The sequence below is a fragment of the Cnephaeus nilssonii genome (genome assembly GCF_951640355.1).
Source record: "Cnephaeus nilssonii genome assembly, chromosome: 11".
Taxonomy (NCBI): domain Eukaryota; kingdom Metazoa; phylum Chordata; class Mammalia; order Chiroptera; family Vespertilionidae; genus Cnephaeus; species Cnephaeus nilssonii.
The window spans coordinates 62,036,593-62,058,721 of record NC_137082.1 but is presented as its reverse complement, the minus strand read 5'-3'; the positions used below and the strand labels follow the sequence as shown (position 1 = coordinate 62,058,721).

General features: G+C 38.7%; 1 protein-coding gene across 3 annotated transcripts in view; it reads left to right on the top strand.

Moving 5' to 3' along the window:
- PPP4R1 (protein phosphatase 4 regulatory subunit 1) overlaps positions 1-22,129 on the top strand; it is a 68,060-nt gene that overhangs the window by 6,541 nt on the left and 39,390 nt on the right. Inside the window, exons 3-6 of one of the 3 annotated variants that reach the window (XM_079785236.1) lie at positions 13,065-13,200; positions 15,192-15,298; positions 19,321-19,463; positions 19,952-20,098. In XM_079785236.1, coding sequence (XP_079641362.1) covers positions 13,065-13,200; positions 15,192-15,298; positions 19,321-19,463; positions 19,952-20,098 — 533 coding nt within the window. The remainder of the gene's footprint in view (positions 1-13,064; positions 13,201-15,191; positions 15,299-19,320; positions 19,464-19,951; positions 20,099-22,129) is intronic. The other 2 variants (XM_079785237.1, XM_079785238.1) reach the window with 2 other exon arrangements.

Here is a 22,129-nt window from a genome sequence, read left to right as displayed (position 1 = left end):
GTTTTTGTTTATTCTTCCTGCTTATGAAGGATAAAGACCTCTTATTAGATAAAGTTCATTCATCTGCTACATAATGTTTGATCACCGGTTTATTTTATTTCTGGTCCTTTTATCTCAGTTCATCTTCTCATCAAAACAAAGAATTTATATTTATTAAACTATTATTACTTCACTCTTACGTTTGCCTTATATTTTGGAATTTTGGATTTTTTTCTTCTTGATGGCAAACAATTTTTGCCATCAGCTACATTGTGGGCAGTCCCTAAACTTTAGGGTGTTTTGCTGTTAGGTTGGATCTGAAAATAAACCTAATTTTAAAACTTTTTTATTGATTCATTTTAGAAAGACAGAAAGGTGGAAGAGAAAGAAAAACATCAATTTGTTTTACTTACTCATACATTCATTGGTTGATTGTGTGTGTTTTTTAATATGTTTTATTGATTTTTTTAGAGAGAAAGGGAGAGGGAGAGAGATAGAAACATCAATGAAAGAAAAACAAAAAACAGAAACATCAGTGAAAGAGAAACATCGATCATCAATTGGGTGCCTCCTGCTTTGTCCCACTGGGGACCAAGCCTGCAACCCGGGCATGCGCCCGACCAGGAACTGAACCAGCGACCTCTTGGTGCATGGGACAACACTGAACCAACTGAGCCACACCAGCCAGGCCATTGGTTGATTCTTGTATGTGCCCTGACCAGGAATCAAACCCTCAACCTTAGCACATCAGGATGACTCTAATCAACTGAGCTACCTGACCAGAGCTGAAAAATAAACTAATGTTTTAGGGAGAAGAGTGAGGTGGCACATCTATGGAATTTTGACTAAGGAGGTTGAAAGGACTGCATTCCCTATAACTTCTAAGAAGCTATTTTTGTACAGATCTTTCTGGCCCATCACCAAGGATTCCCTTTCTCCAAAGCCATCCCCTGACTCTCCTAAGTCAAGTCTTGTGCTCCTTATCCCCTTAGATTTAGGAGCAGACTTGTTTTCTGGCCTAATTGATATCAGTTTGGTTGATATTTGAGCATTCATCATTCTGTAATTCTGAAATATGTCCCAGTAAAGTTTTGTGTAGGGGGAAAGAGCACTGGGCTTTAAAAATCTTCAGACCTGGGTTCAGATTCTGACCCTTGCCACTTACTGTGTAATCTTGAGCAAATTGCTTTTCTCAGCTGTTTTCTGTCTTTAAAATGTTAATGGACTTTTGGATTGTTTCCAGTTTTGGTCTATTAAAAATAAAGCTGCTATGAGCATTCATGTACAAGTCTGAGAGAAAGCCGCCCTCGAGTTCCGCTGCCAGACAGTCCAGTTTCTCCCCATATGAGTCTGGGTCCCCAGAGTCTCGCCCAGAACTGGAGTTCAGAGCAGTTGGGAGTTTGTATCTCCCTCCCGATCGAAAAAGACCACAGCGTACCCAGTTGCCAGCCCGGTTCCGCGCACACCTCCGTACCTTACCTTCGCTCTTCCACTCCTCTGCACCTCCTACCAGTCTAGATGCGCTTTTCTCTTTCCTTCTTGTTGTAGAACTTCCATCCAGCCAGCCTTCCCGTGGTTCTGGATAATATCCGTTTTTTTTCTTTTAGTTGTAGTTTTAATGTGGTTATGTGAGACAGCAAGTTCAGGTGTTTACCTATGCCGCCATCTTGGTTCCTCCGGCTGGTTATCTTTTTAAGAAACTGCAAAACTTTTTCAAAGTGGTTGTACCATGTTACCCTTCCACCAGCAAGGTTTAGGAGTCCGAAGTGCTCCACACCATTGTTAGCACTTGGTGTGAGCAGTCTTTATTTTAGCCATTCTGTTAACCATTTGTACGACATAAGTGTTTATAGACATAAGTGGCGGACCTTTTTTAATTAAATTCAAAATATCATGGCAGTCACTGGTCAAATGTGTAGTGGTTTTTCTTCTGTAGTTTGAATTTGCATTTCCTTATTGACTAATATTGCTCATCTTTTCATGTGTTCATTTACTATCTATATATATCTTCTTTGGTGAAGTGTTTCACTTGTTCCCATTTTTTATTGGGTTAATTGTTTTCCTATTAAGTTTTTAGAGTTCTTTATATATTCCAGATACAAGTCTCCTCTTGTGATTTGCAAATATTTTCCAGTCTGTGACTTGTCTTTTCATTGTCGTGATTTGCAAATATTTTCCAGTCTGTGACTTGTCTTTTCTTTGCCATAAGTGTATTTCAAAGAGCAAAAGTTTTGAATTTGATATTCAACTTATTTTTTTTTTTACAGATGCCCTTTATCAGATTGAGAAAGTTCCCTGAATTTACTGACAGCTTTCTTGAAATTAATAGATTTTGTCATTGCTTCTTCTGCATCTATGATGTTTGTTTTATAAGTTTAAAATGAATTATGTTGACTTTTTAAAGTAGATATTGTGAATTTTTCAGTGGGAAATTTCAAATACACACAAAAGCTAATGAGTCAACATATACTCAGTATACCCACTACTTAGCTTTATCTTTCATCTATCCCTTTCTTTCTGTAACATCTGAACTTTTGGGGGAGTGAGGGAAGAGGTAGCTAGAGTACTCTAAATACATCCCAGGTGTTATTTTAACTATAAATATTTCACAAGGGATATACTTGGAAGCGTGATGTTCCAGTCTATAAACACAAGGACTTCTAAGGTTATGGTAAGGTGCGTTAACTTATGAACTTATGATTTATGGTTTAAGTGATTAAATTCTTTAGACATTTGCCTCGCTGGTTTTACTGTAGTAAAGCACATCTGTATAATTATTAAACCCACTTTCATTTTAATCATATTGATCAACAGATTAAGAGAAGCAAAATCTTGCTTATTTTTATCTTGTTAAAGTACATTTCACCCTTTTGGGTCAGCCTTAATGCTAACAAAGGAATATTGGTAAACAAAAGTTTAATGTTATATTGGTTTGTTATATCATCTATAGAATTACATGAACTTTTAAAATTTGAGTTGTGCTACACCTTTGGTGAGCCAGTTATCTCAGAATTACTGAAATCAAGAACTGGAGGACAGATTAATATATTCATTTTTTTATGTTAAACATGAGAAAGTTTAGGCCTAACATGTCACAGATATAAAGGTGAAATGTTGGCAGAAGCTGGAGTATAACTCAGACCTTGTAAGTTTTAATATTCTTTTCCTAGGTACCATCTAACATAGCTCTTTAACTTGCTGCAAAAAGAAGATGGGAGACATATCTGGATTTTTTTTATTTTATTGTTTAAATTACCATTTATTGCCCTGGCTGGTGTGGCTCAGTTGGATGAGTGTCATCCTGTGCACCAAAAGGTTGCCGATTCGATTCCTGGTGAGGGCACATGCCCAGGTTGCAGGGTCAGTCTCTAGTAGAGGGTGTGCAGGAGGCAGCCAATCTATGTTTTGCTCTCACTTCAATGTTTCTCTTTCTCCCTCTCTCTCTAAAAATCAATAAAAAATATTAAAAGTAATTATGTAAAAAATTACCACTGTATGTTGGACATTGTGCTATAACCCTACTTATATATAACTAGAGGCCCGGTGCACGAAATTCGTGCACGGAGGGGGGTTGTCCCTCAGCCCAGCCTGTACCCTCTCCAATATGGGATCCCTTGAGGGATGTCTGACTGCCCGTTTAGGCCCGATCCGACTAAACGGGCAGTCGGACATCCCTCTCACAATCCAGGACTGCTGGCTCCCAACTGCTTGCCTGCCTGCCTTCCTGATTGCCCCTAACCGCTTCTGCCTGCCAGCCTGATCACCCCCTAACCACTCTGCTGCCAGCCTGTTTGCCCCCAACTTCCCTCCTCTGCCGGCCTGGTCACCCCTAACTGCCCTCTCCTGCAGGGTTGATCACCTCCAACTGCCCTCCCTTGCAGGCTTGGTCCCTCTCAACTGCCCTCCCTTGCAGGCTTGGTCCCTCTCAACTGCCCTCCCTTGCAGGCCGGGTGCCTCCCAACTACCCTCTCCTGCTGACCATCTTGTGGTGGCCATCTTGTGTCCACATGGGGGCAGGATCTTTGACCACATGGGGGCAGCTATATTGTGTGTTGCAGTGATGATCAATCTGCATATTACTCTTTTATTAGGTAGGATAGTGGCCTGGTACAGGGGTGGGGGCCAGCTGGTTTGCCCTGAAGGGTGTCCCGGATCAGGTGGGGGTTCCCTTGGGGCGTGGGGCGGCCTGAGCGAGGGGCCTGTGGTGGTTTGCAGGCCGGCCACGCCCCCTGGCAACCCAAGCAGAGGCCCTGGTATCTGGGATTTATTTTCCTTCTACAATTGAAACTTTGTAGTCTGGAGCGGAGCCAAGCCTGGGGCTCCCTCCGAGGCCGGCAGCCATTTGTGTTGGGGTTATAATTGAAACTTTGTTGCCTTAAGCGGGTGGGCCCGGCCAGGGTGTGCAGAAAGCTTTGTTTCCCCTGTTGCCGGGGGCAACCCTGGCCTGCTCTCTCCAGCTCTGTGGCTGCCGCCATTTCTGTTAAGATTTGTTTACCTTCTATAATTGAAACTTTGTAGCTTGAGTGGAGGCTTAGGCCTGGCAAGGGCAGGCGGAAAGCTTGGCTTCCTCTGTTACCTAGGAAACCTTGCTCTCTGTGGCTGTAGCCATCTTGGTTTGGGTTAATTTGCATACTCGCTCTGATTGGATGGTGGGCGTGGCTTGTGGGCGTGGCTTGTGGGTGTGTCGGAGGCATGGTCAATTTGCATATTTGTCTATTATTAGATAGGATTACACTTTGATTGGTTGAACGGACAACTGGACACTTAGCATATTAGGCTTTTATTATATAAGATTATCTTTAATTATTTATTTATTTTGGCTATTAACTGCATTATATAGAAGTATCTGAAAGCAAGCAGGTGCCCGTTTATTTCACATTAATTTTCACATAAAAACAGATATTGATTCTTGCAAAAGTTACTTTCAGGAGATTTATTTGAAAACTTTAGGTTAAGAGGGGATGGATGCTTGGTCCATTGAATGTTGGAATATCACCATTCTAGAATCAGAAGGGATTTGTTGCTGTCTGTGAGAAGGTAATTTTTAAGGCACTAGAGGCCTGGTGGATGAAATTCGTGCACAGGGTCCTAGCTGGTTTTGCTCAATGGATAGAGCGTCTGCATGCAGACTGAGGGGTCCCAGGTTCGATTCCGGTCAGGGGCACATGCCTGGGTTGCAGGCTCGATCCCCAGTGAGGGGTGTACAGGAGGCACCTGGTCAATGTCTCTCATCATTGATGTTTCTCTCTCTCTCTCCCTCACCCTTCCTCTCTGAAATCAATAAAAATATTTTTTAAAAAAATAGAACATTTAAAGAAAAAGAAAAAAATTCGTGCACAGGTGGGGTCCCTAGGCCTGGCCAGCAATCAGGGCTGGCTGGGGCTTTCCTCCCAGCCGGGGCATTCCCTCCCAAAGCCCCTCCCCCCGACTGGCCCCACCTTCCTGCTGGGTGCTGGCTACCAGCCAGGGCCTGCTGGACGGGGGGAGGGACCACAGGAGGTTGGCCGGGGCCAGGGGAGGTTGGCTGGCCACAGGAGGTTGGCTGTGGGAGTGCACTGATCACCAGGGGGAAGCTCTTGCGTTGAGTGTCTGCCCCCTAGTGGTCAGTGCGCATCATAGCGACTGGTTGTTCCGACGTTCCAGTCACATAGGCTTTTATAGATATAGATATTCCCGAGAGATATGTAGTCCCACAAGTTTACAAAAGTTGTACTTCATAAGGCTTATCTAACAGTTCATTTGCTCAGTCACCTAACTTGAAAGTGGTAGGTTAAATTAAAACGTGACACAATATTTATTATTTTATTTACTTCTTTATTTATTACTGTGCTCTTATTGCCTTCCAATTTTGGCTTCCCTTAATTTACAATTTATTTGGGTCATTTAATCTCCTGAAGATTCTAGAGTATATAAAGGTAATAGCCTGCTCTTTAAGTATTTGGTGGGTAAAATACTTTCTATCCTCGGTAGCTCCTGTCTGTTATGAGAATGTTAAAAGCAAAATATATTCTTTTCTTTGTTTTAAAGCACTCATGTATTAGGGAACCAGTCATTGGAGTAAAAATGGGTAAGAATGAACCAATGTCACCCCAGTAAATTCAAATTTTAAAAAAGTGGGTAAGAACATTGATGTGATCTGATGGGTCTTTTATTGTTGTTAATCCTCACCTGAGGATATTTTTCCATTGATTTTTAGATAGAGTGGAAGGGAGGGGGAGAGAGAGAGACATGTTGATTGGTTGCCTCCTGCACATGCCCTTATCAGGGCCAGTGATCGAGCTTACAACCAAGGTTTGTGCCCTTGGCCAGAATCGAACCTGGGACCCTTCAGTCCACAGACCAATGCTCTATCCACTGAGCCAAACTGGCCAGGGCTGATCTGATGTGTCTTGAACCTGTCACTAGTAATCACCTGAAGTAGTCACTCCAAAATCTTACTGCCTAATTTATATTTAAATTTATATACTCCTTTGAATTTATATTAAAAGTCAGATTTGATAAAAATAATTTTTACACCTATAAAAGTAATTTAAAATTTATTCGTGTAGTTTTTGGTAGAAATAACTTCCAGACTTCATATAAATTCAAGACTTTATTGGGGGATGGTGGTAATTTGGAACTGGATTCCCTCAGATTTTATATTTGGATTACCTGTGGGGAAAAAAGAATTACTAACCAAAGTAATTGGGGTAATAGATTATAAGAAAAATGTTTACTCGCTAAAGGGAACAAGCAACACAGCTATAATGTATGGGAGATACATGCATGCAAGTGCTTTGATTAGCTACATATTTCTCAGATTGTCAAATACTGTTTAGAAAGCATGATCGTCAGTGTAAGTTAACTTGTGTACATGTGATGAATGAATCTATGACCTTGGTAAAACTACTTAGGAAAGGAATGTACACTTAGGAATAAAGGGCCTCAGACTAGACTCAAGGAAACTAACAATCAAGGGTGAATTTGCAAAGGAGATTCCAAAAGAGAAATTTAAAATTATTCTATGTGAATTCAGAGATTTTTTCTTCTTAGTATTAGATCTCCATTTCCTTGACACTACTATTGTTCAACTCTCTTGGATTATGTGGGCGGGCACTTAATAATTTGGGATTTACAGAACTTTAAAAACAGAAAAACATAAGAAAGGTTACATTTACCAGGGTGGGGAGGAAAATAAGGCTTCAATTTGAAAGAACATGAATAAATTTTAAAGGTAGATGGATCATGTGAATAGAGAATTAGTGTAGTGCATGTCAGTGACTTGAGACCAGTGTTAGTTCAAAAGATCTTTATCTCACTAGACAAGAAAGACAGAAAAAGTTGATTAATATGACATAGAGTCTGTTGTTGCTTGTAATAGTCATCCTTAAAATTATATATGAATTCAAGCCTGACAAACTCTGTTTGAATCTTTTAGTATCTTTAGAACAAGTGAACTCAGGTCTTAGGGAGTTAAGAATGAACTAGAATCACTATTGGTGCTACTTTAGATTTAAGTAAAAATACAAGTGAATAATTCCAGTGTAAAGCATATAAATGCATTCTTATTGCACAACATTATGTAGCTAGTTTTGGAATTAAGGAAGTGATATGCTTACCAGATAAATGGAATAAAGGTTTGATGGACAATGTAAAAAATAAAAAAGAAAGCATGATTTTGGTAGCTAATTGGAAAGCAGATAAATACACTGATACCTTATTTGTTTATGTGTATACTTTAGGGAAATGTTTTTTGAAATATTCATAGAGTGAACTTTAGCAAATTATTCTTGCTTAAATTAATTGTGAGATTAAACATGCTACAGGACAATTTCATACTTACTAGTAAAAGTTTTATTGGAGAAATGCATAGATCATCTTTCTCCTTTGCTAGTGGGAGTAGGGTTCTTTTTTTTTTTTTTTTTTATCCTGTATGGTCCCATTTATCGGAAGGTCCAAAACAGGCAAGATTGAGCTATGGTTTTAGAAGTCAGAATATTGGTTACCTCTAGGGGTAAAGGGTAGGGAGTTAACTGGGAAAAGACATGACAGAGCCTTCTGGGGGAGTTGGAAATATCTTATATCTTGATTTGAGTAGTGGTTACAGGTGTTTTATACACACACGGCATATATATATATATATATATATATATATATATATATATGAATCAAGCTATACTATACAATTGAGATTAATGCATTCTACAACACATTACACAACATTTTAAGTATATTAATACTCTGTAGCCACTGACTCAGAAAGATGGCCAATATCAAGGGGAAAAGTAGCTATAGATGAACACGACTAACATGACCTGATTTATGCAAAATCATTAGTACATATGCACTTCATCTACAGATGACTTCAAAAATATATGAGCTACCATTAATGAGCACTTCCTGTATGCCATTTTTTCATTCTCAGAAGGTAGGGACCATTCCTGGCCCCACTTGGGAGTAGGGTTCTTATGATATCTCGAGAAAAAGAATTTTCTGAGACTTGCACAGGAGTATGAGTGATTTTTATTTGGGTGGAATTACATCTCTCCGTTTCCAAAGTCCCATTTCCCTTAATCCAGTCCTGGAAGATGTGCAGCTGGGGATTCAGTAGAGCTAGAAGCAAAGCCAGAGTCCAGAGTTTCCATTCCATGGTGGAGCTGGGTCTGGTGTAGCATCAGTCTAGTTGTAGTCCATTAGTCAGTTGTGTGGAGGGTCCACATGGGTGTGAGCATGAGAGTCCTGCAGCCAGGAGAGCAAGAGGCAAGAGAGAGCCAAGAGCGAGAACTTTGTTTAGGAGATTAAATACCTTAAATCTTCCCATCCTTGCAGTGGCCATGCCTACTCTGGCCAATCACCTATTCCCAGGTATGACTGACAGACAAGTACCGTCCCTGTTTCACCCAGACTTTACTGGGCATGCATCTAAACTGCAGCTTCTTGACAAAATTGTACAAGTGGCATCCCCATAATATTTGGTCTTCCCTTTACTCCTTTGCAGTTATTCATAACTAGGTTAAATTACAACAGTATCATTAGATGATTTGTAAGGATTTCGTAAACATTTAATATTTATATTTGTAGGGAAGGTTTCTGATAAACATATTTTCACAAAGTACAAATTGAAACTTGACATACCTGTTTGCTTAAGGCTATACCATCCTTCAGATTTGTTTTTCTTTTTTGTGTGTGTTAATTTTTGTCCCTAAGCAGTGACTTAATTGCATTTCTGCTACATCATTAGACCAAGGGTTGGAAAATTTCTGAAAGGGCCAGATAGTAAATATTTTAGGTTTTGTGGGTCATGTGCTGTTTGTTGTACCTACTTAGATCTGCCATTGTAAGGTCAAAGTGTTACTGGAGAAACAAATTTCTCCATCGCTTGTGGGAGCAGGGTTCTTACAATATCTTTAGAAAGTGAATTTTCTAATATTCACACGGGAGAATGAATGATTTTTATTGGCGTGGTGTTACATTCCTCAGGTTGTAAAGTCCCATGCCCCTTAAACCAGTCCTGAAAAAGGTACAACTGGGGTTCCAGTAGAGCCAAAAGCAAGGCCAGTATCCAAAGCTTCTGTTCCTTGTTGCAGCGGGGCTCAGTTCGGCATCAGGCTAATTAAATTCCATTAGTGTATTGTGTGGAGTCCACATGGCCCACACAATGTGTGTGACCCCCTGCAACAGCAAGAGAGAGAGCCAAGAGCCTAGAGAGCAAACTTCCTTTGTTCGGAAGTTTATTCAGATTTCATGCCCTTTCAAGTCAGTGGCCACGCCTATTCTGGCCACTGCCTTCCTTCCAGGTGTGACTGACAGACAAGCACCTTTCCATGTCACTAAGACCTTACGGGGCATGGGTCTGTTGTCCAGTCCCTTCCCCCATATATCAATGGGGAACAGACTTGGAGAGTGTTAAATTAGCAAAGCTGTAGAAATGGCATACCTATATTACCTAGTCTTCCCTTTACTCCTTTCCTGTTAAATAATAGCCAAGTTATTTCAAAGGTATCAAAAGCAGTCATAGACAATACATAAATGAATGAGCATAGCTGTCTTCCAATAAACTTTATTTACAAAAACGGGGGCCAGTTTAACCTGTTGAACACAGGTTGCTGATCCTGCACTAGACTGTGGTAAGTTCAAGGTCTATAACATTTTTATTCTTTAGCCATCACAGAGTGTCCAGCACACAGTAGGCCTTTACTGCATACTTGCTGGGTGAGATGAATCTTAATTTTTCTGGCCACACTAAATAAGGACATAAACCTAACTGGCAGTCAAATAATGAAATAATTTCTTTTAAACTAAACTGTTACTTTGAAAACTTTCAGACCTACACAAAACTTTCAGACCTACACAAAACATTCAGCCCTACACAAAACATTCAGCCATTGTTAGCATTTTGCCAATTTTCTCTATTTTTCTTTTTTTTTTAATATATTTTATTGATTTTTTACAGAGAGGAAGAGAGAGGGATAGAGAGTTAGAAACATCGATGATAGAGAAACATTGATCAGCTGCCTCTTGCACACGCCCTACTGGGGATGTGCCTGCAACCAAGGTACATGCCCTTGACTGGAATCGAACCTGGGACTCTTGAGTCCGCAGGCCGACGCTCTATCCACTGAGCCAAACCGGTTTCGGCTCGCTTCTATTTTTCTGTATAATAATTTATACACACACAATGTAATGTATACATTTTTCTGAATCTTTTTTTTAAAAAAAATTGATTTCAGAGAGGAAGGGAGAGAGAGAAAGAGAAACATCAATGATGAGAGAGACTCATTGATCAGTTGCCTCCTGCACGCCTCCCCACCAGGGATCAAGCCCACAACCCAGGCATGTGCCCTTGACCAGAATTGAACCTGGGAACCTTCACTCCACAGGCTGACACTCTATCCACTGAGCCAAACTAGCTGGGGCCATTTTTCTGAATCTTAATTTCTTCATTGCACCTTTTGAGAATTAATGGTAGAGATTTTGATCTTTTAGCCTGTATCTCTTAAGAGTAAAGCCACTCTCTCACAGTCACCAATGAAATGCAGAAAAGATACAATTAAATTATGTAATATGTAGTACGTTTTCAAATGTGAGCAGTTGTCCAAAAATGTTCTTTATAGCCACTGTCTTGCCAATCCAGGCTTCTGCATTGCATTTAGTTGTCATGTCTTTTTAATTTAGAACAATTTTTAGCCTTAATCTTTCACGATAATGATATTTTTGAAGAGTCCGTTTGTTTTTTGTTTTAGGGTATGGAGGTAGGAATATTGTGTAAATAATACTATGAGTTTATCAGTGCTTCTGCAAGATGAACCTGATATCTCTTGTTCATTATTGGTAATTTTAACCACTTGGTTAAGGTGATGTCTTCCAAATATCTCCACTTAAAGATTCTGTGTTTTCCTTTTGTAATTAGTAAGAGAAATAAATAATTTGACACTGGGGAAATAGCTCATTCCTAAACAAACTTCTATACAGTAGTGTTAGAATGTTTTGATGGCTGGCATTTTGCTTTATAGAAGATCTTGCCCTCCCTCTCTATTCATTGATTGGTATATCTATTTGTTAAAATACCATTTTTAAAGTCCCAAATCTTGAGGTAACTTATTATAAAATAATGGTATATCTTTTTCAGTTTTAAGAAAAGAAAATTTGGCAAGTTTATTGTGGCCTAAGCAGTATGAAGAGAAAAATGGAAGGGAGGGTCAGACTATCAGCTTTTTTCTGCTTTAGAGGATATTATTAGAGACTCTGTATGTAATAAATTTCAGAGAGGAAGGGAGAGGAAGAAAGAGAAACATCAGTGATGAGAGAGAATCATTGATTGGCTACCTCTTGCATACACCCTACAGGGGCTGGAGCCTGAAACCCGAGCATGTGCCCTGACTGAGAATTGAACCAGTGACCTCTTGGTTCACAGGTTGACACTCAACCACTGAGGGCTGGGCCCTCACAGTACATTTTTTAATCTTTTTATTTTATAGTACATATTTTTTGCTTAAAACAATTATCTTTTAAAGAGATTTTTTTTAAATAAGAAGACCTTTGTATTTACCCATATAGTTAACCATTTCTGTTGCTCTTCATTTCTTTGTTGTAAATCCAGATTTCCATCTGGTATAATTTTTTTTTCTTGAAGTACTTTCTTTACTCTTATAATGCAGGTCTGCTGGTGATAATATGTCAGTTTTTGTATGTCTGAAAAAAATATTTCACCTTTGCATTTGAACAATATGAATTTCAAAGATATTTGAAAGATTTCTATTTACAGGGTGTGTAGAATTGGAGGTTGACATTGTTTTTTCTTTCAGTCTTCTGGCTTGTATTGTTTCTGATGAAAAATTTGCTGTAATTCTTATCTTTCTCTTCTGTGTATAATATTTTTCTCTGACTGCATTCCAGAATTAACTATCAGTGTTTGACATTTTATTTATTTACTAGAGGCCCAGTGCATGACATTCGTGCACTCGGGGGAGAGGGGTCCCCTCAGCCTGCCTGCGTCCTTTAGCAGTCTGGGAAGCCTTGGGGGATATTCGACTTAGGCCCACGGGGAGTGGGCCTAAGCCATCAGTTGGATACCCTTAGGGCTGCCGTGGAGGTGGGAGAGGCTTCCGCCACCACCGCTGCGCTCACCAGCCGTGAGCCCAGCTTCTGGCTGAGCAGCGCTCCCCGTGTGGGAGCACACTGAACACCAGGGTGCAGCTCCTGCGTTGAGCATCTGCTCCCTGGTGGTCAGTGCGGTCATTCAGCCATTCGGTCGATTTGCATATTACTTTTTTATTATTTTATTATATAGGACAAGTTGTGTTCTAATTCAAGTCTCTGTGATTACTCTTTTCTGAACACTGTTCTGTGATCACACCATACTGAGTTTCTACAGCCTCTTGACTCCTGTGCTTTTAGAGGCAATTTAGAACATACCTGTAAAAAAGAAAGCAGAGGAAGCATCCTTCAGTTGTTCATGGCTTCTGAATTGATTCTAAGATTCTCTTGTGATTCTTTGTACCACTCCAGACTCATAAAGGGCAGTTTTACTTAAGCTGCTTCAGACAGGCAAGGGGTGCTTTTTAGTTTCAGAGTATTATAAGGAGTATTTCTGATGTCTCTGATAGTTGGTGTGGATGACTACAGCTCAGAGTCTGATGTGATTATTATACCTTCAGCCCTGGACTTTGTCTCACAAGATGAAATGTTGACGCCACTGGGGAGATTGGACAAGTATGCTGCAAGTGAGAACGTATTTAACAGGTATGTGCATATTTTTTTCACTAAAGTAGAAATGGAAGGATGGTTTTTATTACATTAATTTCAGGAGGGAAAATAAAATTACCCAGTTTAAAGTAGTTATTATTAACATGAGCAGTCTGAGTCTCCAAGTTCTCTTAATAATCACAGCCACGGCCTTTTTTATAGTTGTTTGCTCCTTGATCCTAGAAAGCATGCAGCACTCTTTCTTTGCTTTTTGGCAAAAAAAAAAAAAAAGAAAAGAAACCGTTGCTTTTTGCTGTTAGACATAATTTTGATATGCATGTAAAGAAATTCCTAAGGAGTGTCTTATTCTTTCAGCAGATGATGTTGTATACCTACCTTGTGCCAGGTGATGTTCAAGGGAATTGTGACATGCAAGTGACTAAGATAACACTCTTTCTAATGCATTGTTTCTCCTATGGTCACAAGACCACCCGTATCAGACTTTTCTGGGAAATCTGAAAGTCTTTGCTTAAATTTTTTGAGAATCCTACCTAATAATAGACAAATATGCAAATTGACCATACCTCCAACACACCCGCCATCCAATCAGAGCGAGTATGCAAATTAACCCATCCAAGATGGCTACAGCCACAGAGAGCAAGGTTTCCCAGGCAACAGAGGGAAACAAGCTTTCCACCAGCCCTTGCCAGGCCTAAGCCTCCACTCAAGCTACAAAGTTTCAATTATAGAAGGTAAACAAATTCAAACAAATGGCGGCAGAATGAAGCTTGAGAGAGCAGGCCAGGGTTGCCACCGGCAACAGGGGAAGCAAAGCTTTCTGCACACCCTGGCCGGGTACACCCGCTTAAGGCAACAAAGTTTCAATTATAATCTCAACAGAAATGGCTGCCGCCGCGGAGGGAACCCCAGGCTTGGCTGCGCTCCAGGCTACAAAGTTTCAATTGTAGAAGGAAAATAAATTCCAGATACCAGGGCCTCCGCTTGGGTTGCCAGGGGGCATGGCCGGCCTGCAAACCACCACAGGCCCCTCGCTCAGGCCGCCCCACACCCCAAGGGAACCCCCACCTGATCCGGGACACCCTTCAGGGCAAACCAGCTGGCCCCACCCCTGAACCAGGCCTCTATCCTATCTAATAAAAGAGTAATATGCAGATTGATCATCACTGCAACACACAATATAGCTGCCCCATGTGGTCAAAGATCCTGCCCCCATGTGGACACAAGATGGCCACCACAAGATGGCCAGCAGGAGAGGGCAGTTGGGAGGCACCCAGCCTGCAAGGGAGGGCAGTTGAGAAGGACCAGGCCTGCAAGGGAGGGCAGTTGGGAGGCACCAGGCCTGCAAGGGAGGGCAGTTGGAGGTGATCAACCCTGCAGGAGAGGGCAGTTAGGGGTGACCAGGCTGGCAGAGGAGGGAAGTTGGGGGCAAACAGGCTGGCAGTGGAGTGGTTAGGGGGTGATCAGGCTGGCAGGCAGAAGAGGTTAGGGGCAATCAGGAAGGCAGACAGGCAAGCAGTTGGGAGCCAGCAGTCCTGGATTGTGAGAGGGATGTCCGACTGCCCACCAGGATCAGGCGTAAATGGGCAGTCGGACATCCCTCCAGGGGTCCCAGATTGGAGAGGGTACAGGCTGGGCTGAGGGACAACCCCCCTCCGTGCACGAATTTCGTGCACCGGGCTTCTAGTAGATGTATAAAAGTCATTTAGTAAAAATATGTAAAGATGTTTTATATAATGAAGAATGAGTAAACTTTCTCATTGTTGTACTTCAAGATTACTGATATGAATTTTCAGTGACTTTAGAAATTTGTTAAATCAGTTAGGTAAAGATGAAAAATATTTTAGTAAATGTTCAATTTCATCTTTTAAAATAAAATCCATGATGGTATATATCACTAATGCTATTAAATGTATAACGAAAAAATTTCTTTGAAACTATATAGATTCTGCCTTTTGAAATTATGAATATTAACTATTGATGCCACTGAACACTATGTAATTTTTTTTTTTGTGTGTGTGTGTGTGTAGACAAATGGTGGCCCGGAGTTTGCTGGATACATTGAGGGAAGTCTGCGATGATGAAAGAGATTGTATTGCTGTTTTGGAAAGAATTAGCAGATTAGCTGACGATTCAGGTATATGTTTATGCAGAGAAAGTTTTCATTTACCAAATTTATGTTTTTAAAACTAATGAAAAACTTAGTGTAATAAGAAATTTCTTTAAAATTTTTCCTAGGTAAATTGTCAAGCCTATTAGTAGCAAGAAAATAAAACCCTGTTATTAAAATCCAAACATCTTATAATAGACCCATATAGTTTAATATTGGAAATTTCTCAATAGAAAAATCTTAACACTGTTTTGCATCATGTATGTTAATATTTTAGGATTAATAAAAACTTTAAAAAATAATTTCAAATTAATTATTTGATGGGATGAAGTGGGTTGTAACTATTTTTAGGCTTATATAAAATGCTTTACTTTTGTATGCTTTCTCAGTTGCAAAAATGTTTAATCACCAACTGTAAAACTAAAGCTGTTAGTCTCCAAAATGAAAATAGGAGGGTCTGCTTAAGAAAGAGGTAAACTTGCCCTGGCTGGAGTGGCTCCTTTGGTTGGAGCATAGTCCCAGGCACCCAAAGGTTGCAGGTTCAGTTTCTGGTCAGGGCACATACCTAGATTGTGGGGTTTTGTTACCCGGTTGGGGCTCCTGTGAGAGGCGATCAGTCGATGTTTCTCTCTCACACTCAGTGTTGCTCTCTTCCTCTCTCCCCTTACTCTCTCTAAAATGAATAAATATAACTTCAGGTGAGATTTATTAAAATTAATTTTTTTTAATTCTAAAAAAAAAAAGGTAAAATTGATTTGAGGCTTAGAAAACAGTTGTATTCAGTTTTTAAAAAATATTTTTTATTGTGGTAAAATATGCATAAAATAAAATTTACCTTTTTAGCCTAACACTAAGGTTGTGTTTTTTTTTTTAATTTTTAAATTGAATTTTAGAGAGAGAAGGAGAGAGAGAAGCATCAATTTGTTCCACTTATTTTTATTTATGAGTTTGATTTCTTACATGTGTCCTGGCTGGAGATTGAACAGCAACCTTGGCATATCAGGATGATGCCCTAACTATTCTACCCAGATAGGGCCCTAACACTGAATCTTAAGCATAGTTTTATATTTGACTTTAGAAACAATTTGGGAAAAAAATATTTTTTTTTCCTTAAAAAACTTTGTTAAAATGTGTTATCTTTCAATAGCTAACGAGTTTTTTTTGGCATGTTAGCAAGTATTTTACTTTTTTGTTGAATTCATCTTTTGGTAAGCAGTTTATTTTATGGGAATATCTATTTACTATTATCGTAAGTCTTAAATTGTATTTTCTTATAGGGTAGAAAAAACATTTGTAACCTTACTAATCTTTTTTATTATGACATTCTGTGTACATAATTGCTCATGTATATTCTTGTTCAAGAATGGTTTTAGGAGAGAGTCTTATCAACTATAATTTGTACTTATAATTTATTTTTTATTTGATATGGATAAAATTTAACTTAAAATTTTGGTGATGTTGCAACCCATTGTGATTACTCCTTTCTTTTAGAGACATAGGTATTCTTTAAGGAGGAATTTGTATTTATTTTCTTTTATCTGGTTATCAACTAGAGTGTTGGTTTTTATAAATATATATGTTATATATTTTTAAAATATTTTCTCAAGTTATTGAATTTATCATAAATATCTCTATTGACATTTACACTTTCCATTCACTCAGTAAACATAAAACAGTGCATACTCTTATGTCAGAGTCTACATTAAATGTTAGAGCAGTTACTAAAATGAATAAGATTCCTGTCACCAAATTAACAGTTTAATGAATGCAACCAATATATAAAAAATTAATTATAATGGGGAGTATTGGGGCTGGCTTCAGAAAAGAAAGGGACATTTGAGTTGGATTTCATACAGAGAGGAAAAGCAGCACTCATGAGAGGAAAAGATAGGCTCACTTGAGGACTTCAAGATGTTGGTCCATTTGATCAACAGTGAGTTAACCGAGTTTACAGTTTAGAAAAATGAGACTGCTCTATAATAAGGTAGTTGAAGACTAGATAGTAAAGGGTTATATTGTGTACTGCTAGAGAGTGCATTTTTGTGATTTAGAACATAATGCAGCATTATGGATTGACTTGAAAAAGATGGGTGACAGGAAGACTAGTTGGGAGACTAGTAATTATTATGAGTTGTTTAAGAGAAATTAAAGTGCTAGGGAAGGATTTTAAAGCTGTGATAGTTGAAGAGAGTGAAGGAAGAGAGGGAGTTAATCCTAAGGTTTCTAACTTGGTAGTCTGGGTTGATTGTGATGTTTAAGTAAGATAAAGACTGTTAAAAAATATACAACTTTAAAATTAATGTATATAATCCATCTTCCTAAGCAAATAAGGAGCTTAGAATCTTTAAACCTTTGTTCTGCCTTATTTTATCAACTTTTTTAAAAAATATATTTTATTGATTTTTTACAGAGAGGAAGGGAGAAGGATAGAGAGTTAGAAACATCGATGAGAGAGAAACATCGATTAGCTGCCTCCTGCACATCCCCCGCTAGGGATGTGCCCGCAACCAAGGTACATGCCCTTGACCGGAATCGAACCTGGGACCCCTCAGTCCGCAGGCTGACACTCTATCCACTGAGCCAAACCAGTCAGGCTATTTTATCAACTTTTATCTTGATTTTTTGTTTCCCTAAATTTAGCATTTATATTTTTATGATTTTATATAGTAAATGTGTTATTTCTGTTTGTTGAAATCCAAAGCTCTTCTCAACATATTCATGCATATTTACCTTAAGGTAACTTTAATAATATCAGTAATAGGTGCCAAAGTTCTAATTAGGTCTGATGTAATGACTTGTATTGATAATCCCATCATGTCTGTATGTTTGTCAGTCACGTGCATCTCTTCTATGAATTGTCTATTCATATCCTTATTTTCTTTCTTGTATTCATTTGAACAATGGATTCAGGGTATATTTAATTATTAATATTTTCTTGTATATTATTTTGTTCTAGGCAGTTTTGCCTTTTAATTCAGTATGTAGCAGTATGTTGCCTATAATGAAGCCTTTATAAAGTGAAATGTGCTGGTATTTAGTTGGTTTTGGATTTGTTCACCTTGAAAGGGCTTCCCACTAAAAATATTGTCTTTCATTGCTTTGATCTAAAAATAAACACAACTTTTGGAACTTAAATTTACCTAGAATTAATGTGAGGTGTGCAGTATGGGAATCTTATTTTTTTACCATTTATTTATTGGATAGTTCATCCTTTTGAAGCCCAGAGATTTGAAATGCCATATTTGTCATATTTAAATATGCTATATATACTTGGGTCTTTTTAGGACTTTTTGGTTTTGTAAAAAAATCTTTTAATATAAGTCTCCTTTAATATCACATACCCTTTTTAGTCTTAGTTAAATCTAACTATAAATCCTCCATTCATTGACTAAACTTAAATTAGAAGCCAGTTCTTATGACTTGTCCGAGGAGGTTTTTATTTTTATTTTTTTGTTAATCCTCACCCGAGGATATTTTTTCATTGATATTTAGAGAGAGTAGAAGGGAGGGGGAGAGAGAGAGAGAGAGAGAAACATCGATGTGAGAGAGACACATTGATTGGGCCCGGGGACCCAGCCTGCAACTGAGGTACATGCCCTTGATCGGAATCGAACCCAGGACTCTTCAGTCGGAGGGCTGATGCTCTATCCATTGAGCCACACTGGCTAGGGCCCGAGGAGGTTTTTAAATAGTAGAGTTTATAGATAATACCATATTATAGTTGATGTGACTTGGATATTTAATCTTTAGCACAGTATGGCACAATGTAGGTGATGAATAAACTCATTCAGTCACTAGAGGAAATGATTGCATACTAAGTGCATACTATGAAGATACAAGCTTGGGCTGGGGGTAAGGTCCTCCTTTAACTCATGGGGTTGACCTGTACCAGTATATGATTGTGAAAAGGATTGCAGAGTTAGAGAACATCTTGTAAGACCTTTTATAATGAGGATGAAAAGTCTAAACCTTTTCTAAATAGTCTCAAGCCCAGGCAAAGATTTTATTATTGTGGGGAATGTTTGCTCACATTTTTATCATTTCAATAGAACCAACTGTGAGAGCAGAGCTGATGGAACAGGTGCCTCATATTGCATTGTTTTGTCAAGAAAACCGGCCTTCAATCCCATATGCTTTTTCCAAATACTTACTACCTATTGTGGTTAGATATCTCGCAGATCAGAATAATCAGGTAAGAGTGCTATTTACATGTTCTTAATGGAAATTTATCTAATATGATGTATGTAGAATGATCTATTCATGTGAATGTTTTTTTCCTGTTTGACATTGTTATTCTGTTTTACAAAAGACCATTTGTCTTAGACAAGCTGTGTTGAGAATTTGGCAAATCTAGGTCTCCTTAATGCCATTACAGACAGTGCCTCCTACCTGCATCCTCATTGGTCACTTGGCTCCCTCATAGGTGTTCCTCAAAAAGTTTCTTTGTGAGACATTTTACAAGATGGCTTCTTTGTTCCACTTCTGTTATAACACAATCTACCAGGTTCTATGTTTGCAATACTTAAAGAAAATAGCCACACGTTTTTATTTGCATGGTTTTACTAGTTGAGGTGAGAAGTCTTCAGTTTTGTAAAGTCAAGTAATAGAGTTAAATCATGTATGCACTTTGCTATGTCATGTATGTACTTTGTTTACCGTATACTGTTTATTTTTTCCTAGGTAAGAAAAACAAGTCAGGCAGCTTTGCTGGCTCTGTTGGAGCAAGAGTTAATTGAGCGATTTGATGTGGAGACCAAAGTGTGCCCCGTCCTCATAGAGCTAACTGCCCCAGATAGCAATGATGATGTGAAAACAGAAGCTGTGGCTGTAAGTAGAATGTGATATTTTAATTTAGGTAAAAATTAGTCCTATATTGACTAATAGAAGGTGCTCAATAAATATGCTACATTATGTGCTATAGGGTTTATACATATATTAGGTATCAAAGTAGCCACAAATAATTGGAATTTGAAATAGAATGACTGGCTACAAAAAGACATAGGCTTACAAGAAAAGAAGTTATTTTTTGTGGGCCCCATATTGTGCCAAGCAACTGGAAAATAGATGGTTCTGTCACTGGGCTCACAAGCAAGATATATAGCAAGAAAATAAGTAACTGTAAAATATTATTATGTCAAAATGGAAAAATAAGATGGGAGAAAAAAAACAGTGCAGTTAAAAACAACTGTATTGGCCGAGGCCGGTTTGGCTCAGTGGATAGAGCGTCGGCCTGCGGACTGAAGGGTCCCAGGTTTGATTCCGGTCAAGGGCATGTACCTTGGTTGCGGGCACATCCCTGGTGGGGGGTGTGCAGGAGGCAGCTGGTCGATGTTTCTCTCTCATCGATGTTTCTGCCTCTCTGTCCCTCTCCTTTCCTCTCTGTGAAAAATCAATAAAATATATTAAAAAAAACTGTATTGAATGGAGAAACATTTGAATCCCTTTCATTGCTGTTGAGCACTTTTCTAGGCATTGTGTAAGCACAATAGGAAAAAAATAATAATACTTGGATCCTGCCCTTGACACTATGGTCTTTGGGGGAAGGGTAGTCAGGCAAGTAATTTTACTTGATGTAAATTATGGTTATTAATGATATATAGATACTAATTCATTATGCACATAATAAAGTCAAGCATAATAGTAAATTTTCTGCTTTTTTTTAATATGGTTAACAAATATTTTTATGGAGAGCCATAAAAAATAGGGTATGAGTTAGAATATATAGTAATATCTGTTGCACTTCACATCTATGGTTCCTGAGTTCAGATAGTAAGAATTCTGATAATAAATTAGGAAACTGATAAATTCACCTGAAAATTTATTCAAATCTGTTTGGATAGAGAGAGTTTACTATTTAAACCTAAAATAAAATAATTACATGTTTGTTGATATAAAAAAAAATCAAACCAAAATTTTATGGTACTTCTGAATCATTAGTAGGATGAATTTGACCATCTTTCTAGTCCATTCCCTTAGAAATTCCTTGATTTGATTTTATTTTTATATACTAAAGTACCAGTTAATAAGGTTAGATACTCTGGTACCAGTTAATGTTTAGATACTTTTCCCCCAGTAATCCCATTTTTATTGAAGTGAAATTCACATAATATAAAATTAGCCATTTAAGGTGTACAGTTAAATAACATTTAGTATTTTTGTAATGTTGTACATCCACCACCTCTGTCAAGTTCTAAAACAGATTTTTTTCCCCCCACAAGTTCCTCATGAAGGGAAATCAATTTCAGCATCATTGTTGGTTTGTATTGAGCAGAGTTTTAACTTGCTCTGCTATAATTTGTGATAGGATTTAATAATAGTAAAATATTGTAATGACAGTAAAAAGACTATACCCAGCACTTGATGAAACCTGTGATGCTCTTACAATTGGTTCACATTTATTTTGTCACTAGAGGCCCAGTGCACAGAATTTGTGCACAGGTAGGGTACCTAGTGGCTGCCAGCTGCCAGCTGGGGCCTCCCTTCCCCCAGCTGCCTGCCCCGGCCAGGTGGGGCCGGCCAGGAGGAGGGGCCTTGGGTGGTTGGCCGGCTGGCCCTGCCCCCTGGTCAAACTCCCAGTCGAGGGGACAATTTGCATATTAGGCTTTTATTACATAGGATGTTTTTCATTCCCTGACTTCCCAGCTGTTCTCTATCTGGGGAATAATTTATTCTAATAAATATAATTTATAGATCAGTGATACAGTATAACTTTGGATCTTTAACCTAGGGCTTGGAAATTCTTAGAAACAGTATGGAGTCAAATAACAAAACTGGCTTTGGGGTTTAGGAGATGTAGGTGTTATCCCCAGTTCTGAGGATGTTTCCACTTGTTCATTGCTAACTAACATTTGATTTTTG